We start from the raw sequence: 17,958 nt of genomic DNA, 5'->3' as shown, positions 1-17,958 counted from the left end.
CAGGGACGTGGGAAGTAGGGGTGCTGAGGGGGCTGCAGCACCCACTGTTTTCACATGGTTGCAAAATGCAACGCCAAGTTTGTTCATTTAAATTTATTCAGTTTTAGCATTTAATAATTTATTTGTAATGATCTCTGAAATGTAAATTGTAAGTGGGCTATAATAAACCCATGTTTATCTTTATAAACATGATTAATTTTACTTATGATGTTTTCTAAATGGGATGATTAACGTTAGCCTAATCCTCATGAACACGTGAACTATACAGAATGCGAACAAGATTAACTTTAATACACGGAGATAATGGCGCAAAAGCGAATTTCAGATTTTTTTAAATGCCCATCCCAGCAAAATCTTTCCAAAATCGGCATCCAAACAACACCAGCCCCAGCACGAGCACCCTTTCACCCAACACAGACACACACAGCACCCCCAACCGAGAACATCTTCCCGCGCCCCTGGGGCAGAGGGAAGTTCGGGGAGGAGTTATAGACCAGAATATCAGTATTTTAATAGATATACCTGTCGCCGATCCATCGTGCAATGTGAACACAGCAGCAACTGACTGCTATCCCAGATAGTCACGCAGTGTGAAAACAACGGCGATCCGACGACTTTGAAAATCGTGCAGTGTGAACTCGGCATAAGAGTTTCTACATCCACATTCAATTAGTTATTTTGAAACAGTCCGCTTGAATATTCACTGATCAGTTTTTCTCAAATACAGGAATATAAGATCATAGTGCATTGTATATCAAGAAAAGACATGGGAGGAGCGTCATGCTGTAGGCAAATATAATTCTGTATCATTCATGATTATGAATCTGCTCCGGAAATACAAAAGTAGTAAAACCCATTCAGCCTGTAGAGGGAGACATAACACACCAACCTGTGTAAATAACCTACTGCGGAATCATGTACAGGTGCATCTCAATAAATTAGAATGTTGTGGAAAAGTTCTGAGTACATGTACAGTATATGAACATACTTTCCAGAAGGCCAACATTTCACTAAAAATGTTTTTTTTATTGGTTTTATTTTATTGGTTTTTGTTAAATGTGAGCCAAAATCATCACAATTAAAAGAACCAAAGACTTAAACTACTTCAGTCTGTGTGCATTGAATTTATTTAATACACGAGTTTCACAATTTGAGTTGAATTACTGAAATAAATGAACTTTTCCACGACATTCTAATTTATTGAGATGCACCTGTACATGATTTTTAATCATTCATTAAGAAATGCAATAAGCCTCCAACATGGAAACCTCTAAATAGGTGAACAAACCATCACTATAATTCATGGGTAGGCATACAGCATTTTTATGAATGGTCCTCTCTACCCAAAAATAAGATTTTTTCTCTCTGTTAGTTGGGTTGATATCACAAGCGAATAAACTGAATCTTATACTGATTTGAAAACATGAATAGTATCATCATCACTATCGAGTGTCATCATGAACTATCAGAAGAACTAAAACTGCCCAAAATCTTATACTTTAAATGTAAAATGGAAACCAGTTCACAAATACTACAGGGGCAATGACATGCTGTGCGTCAATATGCCTATTTTTATGGGGTCGTATATGACAGGGATTCATACAGGTTGCATGAATAGAGAGACCGTGATAAGTTAGTGCTGATGATGACACAAGCTCAAATGGAGCTCTGTTCCTATGATACAGACTGTCACTTGGATAACTTCGCCCTCTGTATATTACCATACACTGACAAATCAGACAAACCGGAAGAGGTAGGTATAGTTTGAGACAGCGCCATTGGTTTGGGGATAATTTCAAAATCACACAAGGTCCCCAGATAATACTAATCCCGTGCAAATAGGGCTTAAGTCTATTGCCACGTACAAGAAATTACCTTATATAATACAATACTACATTAGGTTAATATTTGTCTTTAAAGAGAGTGCATAAAAAAGATGTATACTTGCATACCTTAACCCCCCAGTACTTATGGTCTGTTTTATTGGACAATCTTGTTCGCATTTCAATAACTATAAATCTGCATTGTGATTAATTTATGAATACTAAACTGAGATGTCCTCAGTTTTCAGTCAAAATGCCACTCAGCATAAGCCAATCAAGTTGACTTTTGCTTGAGAATGTGAACAGTTGAGTAAATCATGGGACATAGATAACTAATTGATCAATGACCTCTGACTAGTTACGACTTTGTTTGGTTGGCAGTTGATAAAATTGGTGGAGAATAGGTGGAGATCAAGGTTTGCTACACGTTGCTAAATGTTTTGAGATAACTTCACAGTCTTGTCATAGCTTTGCCATTACTCTACCAGTTTATGACAGTGAGATGTAATCACATGGATGCATTGTATTCAATAACAAACTGCTTAATCACAAACCAATAAATGCAACCTACAGAGCACCATAATAAAATTAAAAAGGTTGCTTTATCTTTCTTTAATTGATGAATTTCAGCACTTAGATTTACATTTAAGAATTTAGAGTTTCCTGCTTCTAATGCTGGATTGTATCAGGGAATGCTGATTCACTAAATAAATATTTGTCCCAGGAATCATTGCTTAGATGCAGTGAAACGTCTCACAAAATTGCTATGCTGTTGCATTTGATTCACAGAGATTTAACAAATGTAGATTACAGTAATATCTGAAAAAAAAATTACTTCAGAAATGCCTGTTAAAATATTTTTTATCCACTTTATCTGACAGAAATATCATTGAATATTTACAAATAATTTGTGTTTTGTGAGACTGACAGAGAATGTGCATTGACGTATCTGCAGATATCTAAATGGCATCTCTGATTGCACGTAACCTTTGAACCTCTGATGTGTAAGAGGACAGGGTTCCAACTCCACATGCACTGTTCCTGCCCCTATATAAGACCTTTGCCTCTGCTGTCCGTCCTCGAACATTCAGAGCAGTACAACTCAGGTAAGAGCTCAAACCAGCAGGAGAGGAGGAATGGATCAAGGGAATATCAAAGTAAATCTTGATCAAACAGTGTTATAATAAATGTTTTCTGTTTCAGAGCTTAACCATGAAATTCGTGGCTCTTGCACTGACCATCCTTTTGGCTGTGGGTAAGTACTGATTTTTCTTTAGTAATTTAAATTTACTTAATGTTTATCCAATTAAAAACTAATGACTTTGTTAATGCTTTGTTTTTTTCCCCATGGTGACTATTTGACCACCTATGTTTCTTGACATAGTTTAAAGGTCTTAAGGTAGACTTCACTGTGCTCCCTGAGGCCTTTTGCTTTCTGAAGCTTTTCCTGTTTGTCTTCTCAGGTTCCCAGGCCCGTTTCCTGCAAGCTGATGCTCCCTCCCAGCTGGAGCACTACAAGGCAGCAGCCTTGGTGTACCTGACCCAGGTCAAGGAGCAGGCTCAGAAGGCCCTCGACAACTTGGACGGAACCGAATATGAGCAATACAAGTAAGAGCCACATATTATCATAAAGACCTCTACCTTTTCATGTCTCTCACTCTTTGCATTTTTGTCTTAATCTTCTGTTTGTTTTTTTACTTCTCCCAAATCGATTGTTCAATCATTCTCAAAATAGAGTATCATGTCACACTTCAGCGTCTCATCATTTCAAGTCAAGTCTCAGATATTTATACAATACAGATTACACATTAATATAAAGGAAAATACCAGATTTAATAAGCCAGGCTTATTTCAGTTAGTCTGACTCATTGTCAAATTATTTGGTTCCATAAAGCAAATTTAGCATAGGCCTAGATTAATTTTAGTCACTGTGGCAACTTATGCTGGGAAATTAACCTGGTCTAAAGCAGACTAACTATCAGGCTAAGTTAAGCTCCTCTACTGACCAATAGGAACATAATGATATTGCAACTGTCTCACATACTATTATTTGAATGTTTTTTTTTTTTTTTACAATTTCTAGCCATTAATGTTTTAATGTTCAATTTCAGCGTTAATGTTATAAATGCATCAATCATGAAACAAATTTAACGTCAGCTTTAAAGGAGATCTACAGAAGACAATGGCATTGTTATTCATCTAAATTTAGTTCAGTGTTGTTTCAATTCAGTTCGATAACTGTCAATGCTGCAAATTATGAAACAAGTTTAATTCAGCCATAAGCAGCTCTATAGAAGGCAATAGTGTCATTATTCAGCTCAAGGCAGTGTATTGTTGATTCAATTCAGTTTAAAAATGTTGACGCTGTAAATGTAGTGTTATTATCCAGCTCAATTCATTTCAATTTTGTTATCATCCCATATTGGCAGTGCAGTTAATAATTAATATTAAGCAACTGAGCAAACCAAAGGCAACAGCAAGGAACCAATGAACCAAAACTCAATTTGATAATAATGGAGAGAAGGAAAAAAAAAAAAAAAAAACTCTTGGGAGAAACCAGCCTCAGTTGGGTGGCCAGATCTCTTCTGGCCCTAATGAACAAGCAGTGTGATTTATGATTCCAGACTTTCACCTGTAATGGTTTGTGTTTCCTAATATGATGGTCTTTTCTCTTCAAGGGTACAACTTTCAGAGAGCCTGACTAAGCTCCAAGAATATGCCCAGTCCACCTCCCAGACTCTGACCCCCTACGCTGAGACCATCTCCAACCAGTTCCTGGAGAACACCAAGCAGCTGCGTGAGCGTGTCATGACTGACGTCGAGGACCTCCGTTCCAAGCTGGAGCCCCACCGCGCTGAGCTGTACGAGGTCTTGCAGAAGCACTTTGACGAGTACCGTGAAAAGCTGGAGCCCGTCTTCCAGGAGTATGCCAACCTGAACCGTGAAAATGCTGAGAAGCTGCGTACCAAGCTGCAGCCCCTGTTGGATGAGATGAGGCAGAAAGTCGAGACCAACGTTGAGGAGACCAAGTCTAAGCTTGTGCCGATGGTCGAGGCCATACGCACTAAGCTGACTGAGCGACTGGAGGAGCTGAGGACCATGGCCGCCCCCTATGCTGAGGAATACAAGGAACAGCTGGTGAAGGCTGTCGAGGAGGCCAGAGAGAAGCTCGCCCCACACACCCAGGACCTCCAGGCGCGCATGGAGCCCTACATGAAGAATGTGAGGGCCAGGTTTGCACAGGTGTATGAAACCATTTCCAAGGCCATCCAGGCATAAAAACGCACAAGGACTTTGCACACCCAGATCCTCAAACAGCAAAAAACAGATATTCTTGTGTTTGGTGATAGGAGTGTAGATGCAACGGTTGTGTTATGAATGTTTATTATGTTCAAGTTAAATAATTTTTGATGTAATAATGCAAAAAAAAAATAAAAAAATGCAAACAAATAAAATGCAAAAAAAAAAAAAAAATTTGTGTCAATGTTTTCTTCCATTCAGAAACAAGATGGTATGTCACAATAGTTTTCTTAACAACATTATCATTTATTTAAAAATTAAATCTTTTCATCTAAATTTAGTTCAGTGTTGTTTCAATTCAGTTCGATAACTGTCAATGCTGCAAATTATGAAACAAGTTTAATTCAGCCATAAGCAGCTCTATAGAAGGCAATAGTGTCATTATTCAGCTCAAGGCAGTGTATTGTTGATTCAATTCAGTTTAAAAATGTTGACGCTGTAAATGTAGTGTTATTATCCAGCTCAATTCATTTCAATTTTGTTATCATCCCATATTGGCAGTGCAGTTAATAATTAATATTAAGCAACTGAGCAAACCAAAGGCAACAGCAAGGAACCAATGAACCAAAACTCAATTTGATAATAATGGAGAGAAGGAAAAAAAAAAAAAAAAAACTCTTGGGAGAAACCAGCCTCAGTTGGGTGGCCAGATCTCTTCTGGCCCTAATGAACAAGCAGTGTGATTTATGATTCCAGACTTTCACCTGTAATGGTTTGTGTTTCCTAATATGATGGTCTTTTCTCTTCAAGGGTACAACTTTCAGAGAGCCTGACTAAGCTCCAAGAATATGCCCAGTCCACCTCCCAGACTCTGACCCCCTACGCTGAGACCATCTCCAACCAGTTCCTGGAGAACACCAAGCAGCTGCGTGAGCGTGTCATGACTGACGTCGAGGACCTCCGTTCCAAGCTGGAGCCCCACCGCGCTGAGCTGTACGAGGTCTTGCAGAAGCACTTTGACGAGTACCGTGAAAAGCTGGAGCCCGTCTTCCAGGAGTATGCCAACCTGAACCGTGAAAATGCTGAGAAGCTGCGTACCAAGCTGCAGCCCCTGTTGGATGAGATGAGGCAGAAAGTCGAGACCAACGTTGAGGAGACCAAGTCTAAGCTTGTGCCGATGGTCGAGGCCATACGCACTAAGCTGACTGAGCGACTGGAGGAGCTGAGGACCATGGCCGCCCCCTATGCTGAGGAATACAAGGAACAGCTGGTGAAGGCTGTCGAGGAGGCCAGAGAGAAGCTCGCCCCACACACCCAGGACCTCCAGGCGCGCATGGAGCCCTACATGAAGAATGTGAGGGCCAGGTTTGCACAGGTGTATGAAACCATTTCCAAGGCCATCCAGGCATAAAAACGCACAAGGACTTTGCACACCCAGATCCTCAAACAGCAAAAAACAGATATTCTTGTGTTTGGTGATAGGAGTGTAGATGCAACGGTTGTGTTATGAATGTTTATTATGTTCAAGTTAAATAAATTTTTGATGTAATAATGCAAAAAAAAAAAAAAAAATGCAAACAAATAAAATGCAAAAAAAAATAAAAAATTTGTGTCAATGTTTTCTTCCATTCAGAAACAAGATGGTATGTCACAATAGTTTTCTTAACAACATTATCATTTATTTAAAATCTTATTAAATCTTATAAAAGAGTGACTATCAGTGATTACAAAACAAAGACCTCTTATTTTTCCTCTTTAATGTATAAAGCTCTCCACATAAAGGCCTTTGTTGATCCTTAATTTAATAAAATACAGATACAATGAATATAACTGCAACATTTTCCAGTTAGGTACAGTTTTGTATCACTTGGAAAAGTTTTAAAAGAAATATTTTATTTTGTTTTGGAATTTGTATGTATGCTACATGACTTTTATAAAAGCATACACAATGAGGATTATACTTCAGGGCATGTTTGAGAATCTTTGGAATAACACTGAATACTGAAAAAAGTACAAATCATATTGTGAGGATTTCCACTGATCTGCAAAGTAACATCAATTATTATAACAATATATTGTCCTTATCATAATAATTTACTCTGACCAGGAATGGAACAATATATTTTTTACATTAACCAGAGTTACCATAGAATTACAAAAACTTAATTCACAAGTGTCTTGATAACTATTTATATGATCATTCTACTTTCGTTTTTGCATGTATTGGCTCAGCTATGAGTGTGTTCTCTCCTGAAGTCAGACCTCATTTGGATGGGCAGAAAGGACAGGAGTTATTCTTGCTAGTCTTGAGCCAAACGCTAACACACTAAAGAAAAGGAGAGAAAATAACCATTATTAGAACACACAGACAAGGCAAATATTGTGCCTTAAATGTATTTTATAAATGTTACACACTCACTTCTTTGTGCATGGTATGGGAGCAGTTGGTGTTGTACTGGCTTCCAGCATCCACAGAATTCTGACACATCAAACAAAATTTCCGGGTAGAGGACTGAGAGAGACAGAGAAAAAGAGTGTGTGTTTATTTGGTTTAAAAGAAGAAAAAAAAAAAACGCATGACCAAAATATTTAGAAGTATTCAAATACATTCAAATAATCTGAATACTGGTCTTCCTGGTTGGTTGATAGATATACTTTAGGAAATAATATGCAGTAAACTGTACTGTAAAAATAGTAGGTTTTTGAAACGAGATTATAAAACAGCAATAATATTTATCTCAATTTGTTAATTTTTATGTTTCAATGTTCCCCAAAATTTAATATACTCTAATGTGGGGTCATTTGTTAACTTTATTTTTATTTTTTTATCTTATTTAAGCTAATCGTATACATCCTGAATTAGGCATATGTGACCCTGGAGCACAAAACCAGTCTTAAGTCGCTGGGGTATATTTGTAGCATTAGCCAAAAATACATTGAATGGGTCAAAATTATTGATTTTTTGGACAACTTTAAAAGCGATTTTCTCAATGTTTAGATTTTTTTGCTCCCTCAGATTCCAGATTTTCAAATAGTTGTGTCTCGGCCAAATATTGTCCTATCCTAACAAACCATACATCAATGGAAAGCTTATTTATTCAGCATTTAGACGATGTATAAATCTCAATTTCAAAAAATTGACCCTTATGACTGGATTTGTGGTCCAGGGTCACATATTAGTTTTACCTCCGTCTCATTTCTCCTTACCAAGAGGACAACTTCAGTAAAAAAGTGGCACATCTCCCACACTCCACTATAGTTCAGAGTATTTTGTTAAATGTGATTGAAGAAAAGGGGTTTAAAGTTGAATGCTACCTGTGGGGGTCTTGTGTGGAAGACCTGAGCAACTGGGGGACGGAAATGATGCAGCATGGGATGCGGCGGCTGGGCTACAGGACGCTGAATCGGACCAACCGAAACAGGAAAGGCTCTTGCTCCAGATGGAGGTGCTATAGGACCTGGTGGCTACAACAGTGATAAAGTTAAAAATGATATGACCAATGCACAGAACGAAAGTAACAATAAAAACACAATGCTGAGGAGTGAGATAAGAAGTGTTTGGTCGCACCGGTTTTTGGTTCTGCGCAAGTCTCTGTGCAACCTGCTGAGTAAGATCATCAATCGACATGCCAGCCATAGTACCGCGCTCACTCTTAATTTGCTGTAGAACACGTGTCAACTGATCTCTAATGCAGACAGAAACAATTTCAAACAGCAATCAACAAACTGTGTCTAAGGAAGACAAAAAAATCTACTAAAATTATATGGGCTCCTAAAAATTTACTAGGAAGGAAAGAAGCTTATCAAATAACTCTGTGAGCTCAGTACCTTGTGCATTGTGGGAAATGTGAGCCCAGTCTCTCCAGCAGCTTGTCCAGTTTTCCTGCTGGCGCAGGATTGGAGGGGAGGGGCTGGGGGGAGGAGTTACGTGTAACCGTGGATGGCATGAATGTTTGGGGAAGGCGCACTGCAGCTTGGGGTTGAAAACTGGCTCCGTGATTATTTGGTAATACAACAAAGGTGCCTGCTGAGGCAGTGGACGGTGCATGGGAGACACTTGGAACACCTGCGTGTGTCTGTGGTAGGATCTGTGGGGCTGGCATGACAGGTGCATGGGATGAGGTTTGAGGCAGGCAGATGGTTTGCATGGGTATTTGAGGGGCAGGTGCGTGAGTTGTCAAGGGAACATAAATGTTTGGGATGTGTGCGGACTGTGGACCTATAGTGATGGGTAGGTATGGTGTGTTTTGAGGAGATGGGGCAGAAAGTGGTGGTGTGGCTCTTTGGGGTGGTGTGATCGAGGAGTGGAGTTGTGGGTGAACTATGGGAGGAGAAGTTGTGGAAGTCGGCGGACCACTATTGAAAACAGGATGGGATGCAGGATTCTGAAGTGGACTCATTATCATCTCCAACTTTGGAAGATCAAAAATAAATGACACACACAAAATATACATTACTAACATTAGTCTAAACTTGAACAATGCAAAATAATTATAAAATGAAAGACCTAATTATATCACTAGAGTCACATATTCACAAAACATAAATATGTCTAGATAGGCCATGTTTCAAACCATGGAAAAACAGCCAGTTTACTAACTCTTTACCAGATTATTAATTTTACAATAGCACTGCATACGCAGTCATACAGTATTGTTCAAAAGTGTGCTGTGGGTTAAAGGGGTCCTATTATGCTCTTTTACAAAGTCTTGATTTTGTTTTGGGGGTGTACTAGAACAGGCTCTCATGCTAGGTTGTTCGAAAAACACATTATTTTTCACATATTTTACATTATTACAACACCTCTCTCTCCAGTCTGGCATGAACGGCTCCAATAGTTCCTGTATCAAATGAAGGCCCGCCTGCTGAAAGACGAAATGTGCTGTGATTGGTTAGCTGGGCCAGTGTGTGCTGTGATTGGCAGCACTCGGCGCCTGGTCGGGAAATGTCACGCCCCTTACCATAGCCATCTGCGAGCTTCAGTGTAAATATTGCGTCAAAATCAAATCAATTTGAGCGCGATTTAAACCCGGATGATTGTAACCACTCTAAGTTCGTCTGCCTTGAGAAAGCTAGCGTGTCTCCGACATAGTGACAACACTCGTTGCTTTCTCTAGTGCAGCTCAACCAGGTCTCATCCCATTCGTCGATATTTGTGATATCACAAATCCCGGAAAATATGCGTTGTAGTCCAAACGAGTCGTTCGTTGTAGTTTTTGAAAAGTGATTTCTGTTAAATAAAATATCTCCTTTTGAAGTGGACTGAACTTTGTAAATCTTTTTTATGCTCAAACAGCAACATTACAGACTAACTAAAGTTGAAAAAGCATAATAGCAAAATAGGACCCCTTTAAATAGGTGAGGTATACAAAGAGCTTCTAAAGAATTGCTGCAAGGAGGAGGGCTCTTTATTGTTTTCACCAAATACACAAAATAATGATCTTTAAAAAAGCATCATATGACCCCTTTAAACCCGGATGATTGTAACCACTTTAAGTTCGTCTGCCTTGGGAAAGCTAGCGTGTCTCCGACATAGTGATAACACTCATTGCCTTCTTTAGTGCAGCTCAACCAGGTCTCGTCCTTTGATATCACAAATCCCGGAAAATATGCGTTGTAGTCCAAACGAGTCGTTCGTTGTAGTTTTTGAAAAGTGATTTCTGTTAAATAAAATATCTCCTTTTGAAGTGGACTTTGAGCTTTGTAACTTTGCAGATCTTTTTTATGCTCAAACAGCAACATTACAGACTAACTAAAGTTGAAAAAGCATAATAGGACCCCTTTAAGTAAGTTTTTTTTTTAAAGAAATGAATACTTCTGTTCAGCAAGGACACATTAATTTGATCAAAAGTGACAGTAAAGAGATTAATAATGTAACAAACAATTTCTATTTCAAATAAATGCTGTTCACAAATGCAGTCCCCCCCCCACCCCTCAAGGAATCCTGAAAAAATTGTATCATGGTTTCCACAAAAATATTAAGCAGTACAACTGTTTTTTTTTTTACAATGCAGTAAACTTCAATTAAAAGATTTCAGTAGGATTTCTGAAAATTCAGCTTTGCCATCACGTGGAAATCACATTAAAAATATTTTCAATTAGAAAACAGTTATTTACAACTGTAATAATATTTTACAAAATTACTGTTTTAAACTGTATTTTTGATTCAATAAATGCTTGGTGAAAATTAGGGACTTCTTTCAAAAACAAAAAAGGATTTGAACAGTAGTGTACCTCCAACCCTAGGCCATATATGAATAAACTGACACTCACTGTAGGCACTGGTGGAAGCAACGGGAGCGGGACTGAAGGCAAGCGGTCCAACTCTTCACCTCTCTGCAGGAGTTGATGGTTTTCATTAAACTTATTCTGTGAATGAAAAACAGAAAGAAAGACAGAGTGAAAGAATCTGCTATCTCCCTTCACCTGTAATCCACCTACATTAGCTCCTCCCCTCACCTTTAGTTCCACCAGACTGCTGCGGACCATCGCTATATTCTGCTCCCACTTCTGCCGCTGGTGCAGGTGGTTCTGGGAAGGATTTAATCTGTCCAGAATGAGTACAAATCCAAAAGGAATTATATCATCTTTAAGCATACAAACCTATTGCACATGCATACCTCTCTACAGACATTAATTCACACACAGTACCTGAGAAAATTCAGATATTTTTCAGCATCTGCAATCCAGTCTTCCACTTGAGACAGCATAAGCTCTTTCTGCATCTCTAATGCAGCTATCTGCTCACACAGACACATACACAAATACACAGTCAGACAGTAACATGCATGATTCATTACACTGTCTGTGAGATTTCTAGAAGATGTTTGCTGTGAAGGTGCAGCATTTACCTCATCTTGAAGAACGGTCTGACTGGCTTGTTCTGCCTGTCTGCAGAGTGTCTCCATTTCCACCCTCAAGTCAGCTATTTCCTGCTCCCAGGACAGCCTGTCACATACACAAGCACAAAAAACCCCCAGATAAACACAGATACAGAGACATTGTAGGTATTTCTTCTGTTATGTTTTGAATTTTTTACTTCTCTTGACTCTGTTCCTCAATCAGCATCTTGAGTTTCTTTTCTGTGTCCTCCAGCTCCTGAGTCAGTCTAAAATATACACAAATCTTATTTAAATTCAGTGACCTATTCAGTATTATATATTACCATGCAAAAGCTTGGGGTCAGTACGATTTTTTTTTTTAAAAGAAATTAATACTTTTATTCAGCAAGGATGCATAAAAGTGATCAATAGTGACCAAAAGACATTTATAATGTTACAAACAGTTATTTTAAAAAAATGCTGTTCTTTTGAAGTTTATATTAATCAAAGAATCCTGAAATAAATGTATCAATTTCCAAAAAAATATTAAGTAGCACAAATGTTTTCAACAATGATAATAAGAAATGTTTCTTGAGCACCAAATCTGCATATTAAAATGATTTCTGAAGGATCATGAGAGACGCAACACTAGAGACGTAATGGTAAAATTCAGCTTTGCCATCACAGAAATAAATTACATTCTTAAAATATATTAAAATAGAAAATGGTTACATTGTAATAAAAATATTACTGTTTTATAGTATTTTTGATCAAATAAATGCAATCTTGGTGAGAATGAAAGACTTCTTTTAAAAACATGAAAAAACAACATTTGAACGGTGGTGTATATATTCTGCCCCAAGCAGACAGCTGGATTTGATAAATATTTTAATGCTAGTTTACCTTGTTTTCTCCTCTTCCATTCGCTCTTTCTCTGCAGTAAGCTCTTGCCGTTTTACCATGAAGTTTTTCCGTGTGGTCTTGCTACTATTCAGCTCCAATTTAACTTGCAAAGACTCAATTTTTTCAATGAAACCCTATACAAATAATAAAAAAACACTGCATTTCAACAATGAAAATGAGGTAATACCAGGTAAAACCAGACTAATACACTGAACTTACTAAAGAATGGTAATACTTTGTGCAAAGGAGAAAAGCACTGCTATTCAAATAACCATGTGTACAGTAAGTGTCAGAACCTCTACAGACTGTATATAATGACATTTTTATGTACAGATGTGATATTGAACCTGGTACTGATGATTTCGGTTATCTGTGGTCTTTTCCAGACTGCGGACATGGAGGCTGTGCTCCTCCTGCTCCGCTGCATGCTGTTTAATAAGAGCCTCATACTGCTCACTCAGCTCAATACTGCGGTCTTCTATAGCACGCTAAAGAAACGGAGAAAGAGAGAAAGAAATATATACATAAGGATCTGAAAGTCTGAGACTATTTGGAAAATCTTAAAATGTATTATTCCAGGAAATAAAGACAGCCGGTTTAGGGCTTAAAAAAAAAAAAGTTGTGACAAAAAAAAGACGAAATATTTACTTAAATTATTGATTAAATGACCAAATTTGTGGCATTGTTTATTTAAACTTCATTGTACAAATAGATGTTCTTGCTTCCAGTGAAACAGCATGCTCTTTAGAACAGTCAATTCATGCAAATGTATTAATGTTTGCTGTACTAATATTATGTAATGAAAAGATCTGTATTTGAATACAATTAGAAAAATACAAAATAGAAGCATTTTCACAAGTGGTCACAGACATTTGAACCCCACTGTGCACAAATTCACATTTACCAAAACATCTGCAACCTATTATAAACACCACAAATGTAAATAGTAAAACAAAAAAGGGTCGATTTTTTTTTTTTTCAAATACCAAGTTAAAAAACAAGTTCAATATTTTTGCTACAAATCTCTCGAAAGAACAATAACAAGGTTGTTCTGTCCAGCAGTGCAAGGCTGAAGTCACACACACACACAAACAAATACTGGTTACACTGTCACACAAACCCATAACAAATTTCACGTTTTGCCCAATTTAAGAGCATTTCAAGGACAACTTCAAATGTCCACACAAGTAACTGTTCATCATGTTTCACTATATTTGTGAGGATATTTTCACAAACGTGGTGCTCACTACTGTAGCTAATACACAGACACACACACGTTTCTCTGTTGTATGGGAACCAACTTTATGATCATCACCTGTGGGGACCACTCTTTCTGAAGGTTTTAGAGGTCTGAAAAAAAATTGATAATAACCATTGCTTTGTTAGCCTATACATGACTTCTGATATCAGAACTGATGAAGAAATGACTTGAACATGCTAAATGGGGACTTCTAAAAAAAATTTAGATAGCATACCTGATAGGGACCTTATTTGCATAATACACACACTTTCCCATTTGATTTGTGGGGACCTTGCAACATTTATATTACTAATGACAAAAGCATTTATACCAGTAAATCAGATTGCACTTGTCCATTTACACTTAAAGATGTCTACAATTAAGTAGAATTTAAAGATACAGTAGTAGTACAAAACAACTGTTCAAATTTAGCTACGATTAGTTGTTCATATGTAGTTGTTGAGATGTAAGAGTCCTGCAAGACTCACTCCTGCATGGAACACCTAGTGTTGTGTATGTGGTCATCATCACAACATGCAGATTTTTTGGTCAGATTGATTGATGTTCCTAGGTTTCATAGGAATAGCAGTGTTATTGAAATGTACAGATAAAACAGTGAAAAAAGTTCTCTATTCACATATGAAGGATTGAAATTGTAGTGAATTACTGCCTGGTTATCAAACCATCAAATTAAACCTTTATTTTTATTTAATTGCAATGATTTAAGTGTATATTCACAGCCAACCATCAGCTACTAGCTGCCCTGATACTTCTTACCATGATAATAAATAGGGATGCACTATATTGGATTTTTGCTGATATCCGACATGCTGATATTTTTCAACCAATTTTTTTCCGATGGCCGATAGATGGTGCTGATATATTCATTTTTGTTTGGAAACAACACCAAATCTCTCATGTGCAGAGATCATAAACAAATTATTTTTAATTTTGGTTAGTTTTTAACAAAACTTACTTGTTAGAATTAAATAAACAATAATTAAGTTATTTTATAATTAGGGTACACTGAAAGCTAAAAATAACTATAAATCAATCATTGCATTTTTTTTTTCTGACAGATGCAGTGGTAACCGTGACATTTTATTTGAAGATTTAATATTTGTAGATAGTCTAAAGCAAAAGCGTTGTAAAAATTCTGTAAATCTTTTAGAGCTCCTTGTGTTTAAGTTTCATAAAAAAAACATTACACATTAATGAATAAATCTGTATATATATATAAAATTATTTAATTTACAAGTGTCATGTTTGTGATTTTTATTCATGTAAGCTATAGCTTCTGACCTTTGAATCAAAGCATACTCGTGATTTTATGACATCAATTACTACTTTTTTGATTAGAAACACAATCTTAATAATCAGAAACCCAAGTATCTTAAAGGGGTCATATGATGCGATTTCAAGTTTTCCTTTCTCTTTGGAGTGTTACAAGCGGATTGTGCATAGATAAGATCCCTGAAGTTGCAAAGACTAAAGTCTCAATAGGACCTACAATAATGTACAGTATTTGAAAAATAATGTGTTTTTTGAACATTAAAGCATGTCAACATATTCTGTTACACCAAATACACAAAACAATGATCTTTAAAAAGCATCATATGACCCCTTTAATGTTGTTTGTGCATTTTACTTAAAATTTTATTACAAGTAGGCCAACAGCGCCCCCTAAGTAAATAGAACGCCTTAACGGACTGGCATTAAAAGGGAGGCTGCATTAAATGCAGTGATCCAAAACAGTGAATCTAATCACCATTCAGGCAAAAGTTGGCTTCAAGAATGACCACACTGCTGACGTGATCTTATCGCTACCACACCCTGAGCACATGTGAGCCATTCGTCTTATCGGCAAGGCATATCGGCATAATTTTTCATATTGGGCCGATGCCAACATTAAATCTTTATCAGCCGATTCCGATATCGTTCCAATAATATCGCGCATCCCTAATAACTACTAAATGAACCTCGAGACATCAAATCATTTAATTTGCTGAATGTAACTTCTAATGGGTTCAACTTTACAAACAAACAAATTCAAATAAACCCTGCAAATAAATAATTTTTATATTAAAAAGTATAAAAAAATTACTGAGAATGTAAACAAAAACTAGAGGTCAAAACTCTAAAATGGTTTGACACGTTTTGCTATTGTTAGACTGGTGCATTTCAGCTTATGGCCTTCATCTGTCATCATAAAACCTACGGCAATCTTGTTTAATATGGTGACACCATATTTGTCAGCCATGTCCTCTGTTGGACACTCCCATTGCTTCTTTTTCAGCCCGTGACAAATATCTTTGTAGCTGTCCCACTGGCCAATACGTGTGAATGTAAATTATTGTTGAATAAATAAATAATCCTTTTTTTATTTTGCCTCACATACACAATTTGAAATTTGCAGTATGTTTTAAGTTTCTGATGAAAAGCACTGCTCTATCAATACAGTTGTTTAATGTCCTACAAGTTTTGCTGGAGTTTTGACCTCTTTGGAAACAGCGTAGGTATTTCTGGCACAACTTCACCTACCTCAAAAGTGAATGGAAGAGAGAAAAAAGGCTAATGTAAACAAAAACTGCCATACCAGAGAGTTGGTAATCTTCATATTATTTGCACTGCAAACTCTTTTTATAGGCTGTAATGCGGTTATATATGAAGAATTTCACGTTCTTCCAGTCACGGTACTTCAGAGCTTGTGGTTCAGCCTTTAAACACTTCTCACAGTCACTCTTTGCTGGTACAGTAAAAGATGTGATGAATCTCATCATGTGCCTTTCCACCGCCTGCACCTCGGTCTGCTGCCAGGGATATTTCCTCCGGGTAGTTTTACCTTAAAGCAGTGAGAGAGAAAAAATTAACAGGATAAATAAAGTGCTGGAATCCCAATCCAAGCATCTATAGTGCAAGTAAAGTTTTGTGCACTCTACCTATAAATAGAGTTACACTGTCAGTCAAACACTGATTTCTACATTGTCACTTGAACTAAAATGATCATTAGGAAAAAGGAAAAGATAATCAATTAGATCAATTTCTTGGTTATAAGCAGACATACACCTTTTACACATTTATGAAAATATTTTCAAACTAAACTTTTAGGAAGATACAACAGTATTTAATAACATTTTGGATTCATAACATTAATCTATCAAGTTATCATACTATCTAGTACAAAAAAAAAAGAATTATATAAGACATAGCTTTGGTAATTGTTTCAAATGACAGTAAAGCTACTTGAAGTTGAGCTGCTTCTACAGTATGAGTAATGTAGTGAAGTGACGTGACATGTGGCCAAGTATGGTGACCCATACTCGGAATTAGTGCTCTGCATTTATCCCATTCAAAGTGCACACACACAGCAGTGAACACACACCCGGGGCGAGTTATTACTATGCATCTATTCCCTCAATAAACTGCTCCAGGGGTTAGTTATTGTTAATGATTCAATTATTAAAACAGCTAAAACTACTAGTCCCATTTAGTAGATTCTAGCAACAACCAAGTAACCTTAAAGGGGTCATATGATGCTGCTAAAAAGAACATTATTTTGTGTATTTGGTGTAATGAAATGTGTTTATGCGGTTTAAAGTTAAAAAAACACATTATTTTCCACATACTGTACATTATTGTTTCTCCTCTATGCCCCGCCTTTTTGAAACGCGTCGATTTTTACAAAACTAATCGGTCTGAAAAGCGAGGTGTGCTCTGATTGGCCAACTATCCAGTGCGTTGTGATTGGCCGAATACATCAAGCATGTGACGGAAATGTTACGCCCCTCACCATACTGTCGATGCCGTGTCCCGGCCGGAGCGGCGAGACAAAAACATTAAAACCCATTACAAACGAAGCATTTGTTGCATCCAGTGGGGACATAATTACAGATTATAATGACTTATACTGTATTTTTACGCGTTGCGTTGC

General features: G+C 37.2%; 3 protein-coding genes across 4 annotated transcripts in view; 2 read left to right on the top strand and 1 right to left on the bottom strand.

The window, feature by feature from the left end:
* Window positions 1–2,790: 2,790 nt before the first annotated feature.
* Window positions 2,791–5,227, top strand: LOC107734125 (apolipoprotein A-I). Its single transcript, XM_016545978.1, has 4 exons — window positions 2,791–2,929; window positions 3,027–3,078; window positions 3,287–3,431; window positions 4,502–5,227. The coding sequence occupies exons 2-4, from the start codon at window positions 3,036–3,038 to the stop codon at window positions 5,100–5,102; spliced, it is 789 nt and encodes a 262-aa protein (XP_016401464.1). The 5' UTR covers window positions 2,791–2,929; window positions 3,027–3,035; the 3' UTR covers window positions 5,103–5,227.
* A 562-nt stretch (window positions 5,228–5,789) lies between these two features.
* LOC107734115 (apolipoprotein A-I-like) lies at window positions 5,790–6,565 on the top strand. The gene is made up of 2 exons (XM_016545968.1): window positions 5,790–5,800; window positions 5,874–6,565. Exons 1-2 carry the CDS (start codon window positions 5,790–5,792, stop codon window positions 6,472–6,474), a joined length of 612 nt encoding a protein of 203 aa, XP_016401454.1. The 3' UTR covers window positions 6,475–6,565.
* A 161-nt stretch (window positions 6,566–6,726) lies between these two features.
* LOC107734124 (RING finger protein 214-like) overlaps window positions 6,727–17,958 on the bottom strand; it is a 24,678-nt gene continuing 13,446 nt past the window's right edge. Inside the window, exons 1-13 of one of the 2 annotated variants that reach the window (XM_016545977.1) lie at window positions 16,624–16,874; window positions 13,135–13,275; window positions 12,788–12,921; window positions 12,103–12,171; window positions 11,915–12,011; window positions 11,715–11,803; window positions 11,523–11,610; window positions 11,337–11,432; window positions 8,892–9,475; window positions 8,632–8,749; window positions 8,379–8,528; window positions 7,483–7,575; window positions 6,727–7,389 (exon numbers count right to left, since the gene is read on the bottom strand). In XM_016545977.1, coding sequence (XP_016401463.1) covers window positions 7,327–7,389; window positions 7,483–7,575; window positions 8,379–8,528; window positions 8,632–8,749; window positions 8,892–9,475; window positions 11,337–11,432; window positions 11,523–11,610; window positions 11,715–11,803; window positions 11,915–12,011; window positions 12,103–12,171; window positions 12,788–12,921; window positions 13,135–13,275; window positions 16,624–16,644 — 1,743 coding nt within the window. In that variant the 5' untranslated portion in view covers window positions 16,645–16,874 and the 3' untranslated portion in view covers window positions 6,727–7,326. Of the gene's footprint in view, window positions 7,390–7,482; window positions 7,576–8,378; window positions 8,529–8,631; window positions 8,750–8,891; window positions 9,476–11,336; window positions 11,433–11,522; window positions 11,611–11,714; window positions 11,804–11,914; window positions 12,012–12,102; window positions 12,172–12,787; window positions 12,922–13,134; window positions 13,276–16,623; window positions 16,875–17,958 lie in introns of those variants that run through there. The other variant, XM_016545976.1, reaches the window with a different exon arrangement.

Source organism: Sinocyclocheilus rhinocerous, unplaced genomic scaffold, assembly GCF_001515625.1.
Source record: "Sinocyclocheilus rhinocerous isolate Xijiao unplaced genomic scaffold, SAMN03320098_v1.1 scaffold1121, whole genome shotgun sequence".
Classification (NCBI taxonomy): Eukaryota; Metazoa; Chordata; class Actinopteri; order Cypriniformes; family Cyprinidae; genus Sinocyclocheilus; species Sinocyclocheilus rhinocerous.
This window is presented reverse-complemented; position numbering and strand designations above follow the sequence as displayed.

What these genes read in the sequence shown, in the direction of transcription:
- LOC107734125 (XM_016545978.1), top strand. Translation starts at nt 3,036, where the DNA reads ATGAAATTCGTGGCTCTTGCACTGACCATCCTTTTGGCTGTGG. An exon ending in GACCATCCTTTTGGCTGTGG is followed by an intron (nt 3,079 to 3,286) that starts GTAAGTACTGAT and finishes TTGTCTTCTCAG; the next exon opens with GTTCCCAGGCCCGTTTCCTG. An exon ending in ACCGAATATGAGCAATACAA is followed by an intron (nt 3,432 to 4,501) that starts GTAAGAGCCACA and finishes TTTCTCTTCAAG; the next exon opens with GGTACAACTTTCAGAGAGCC.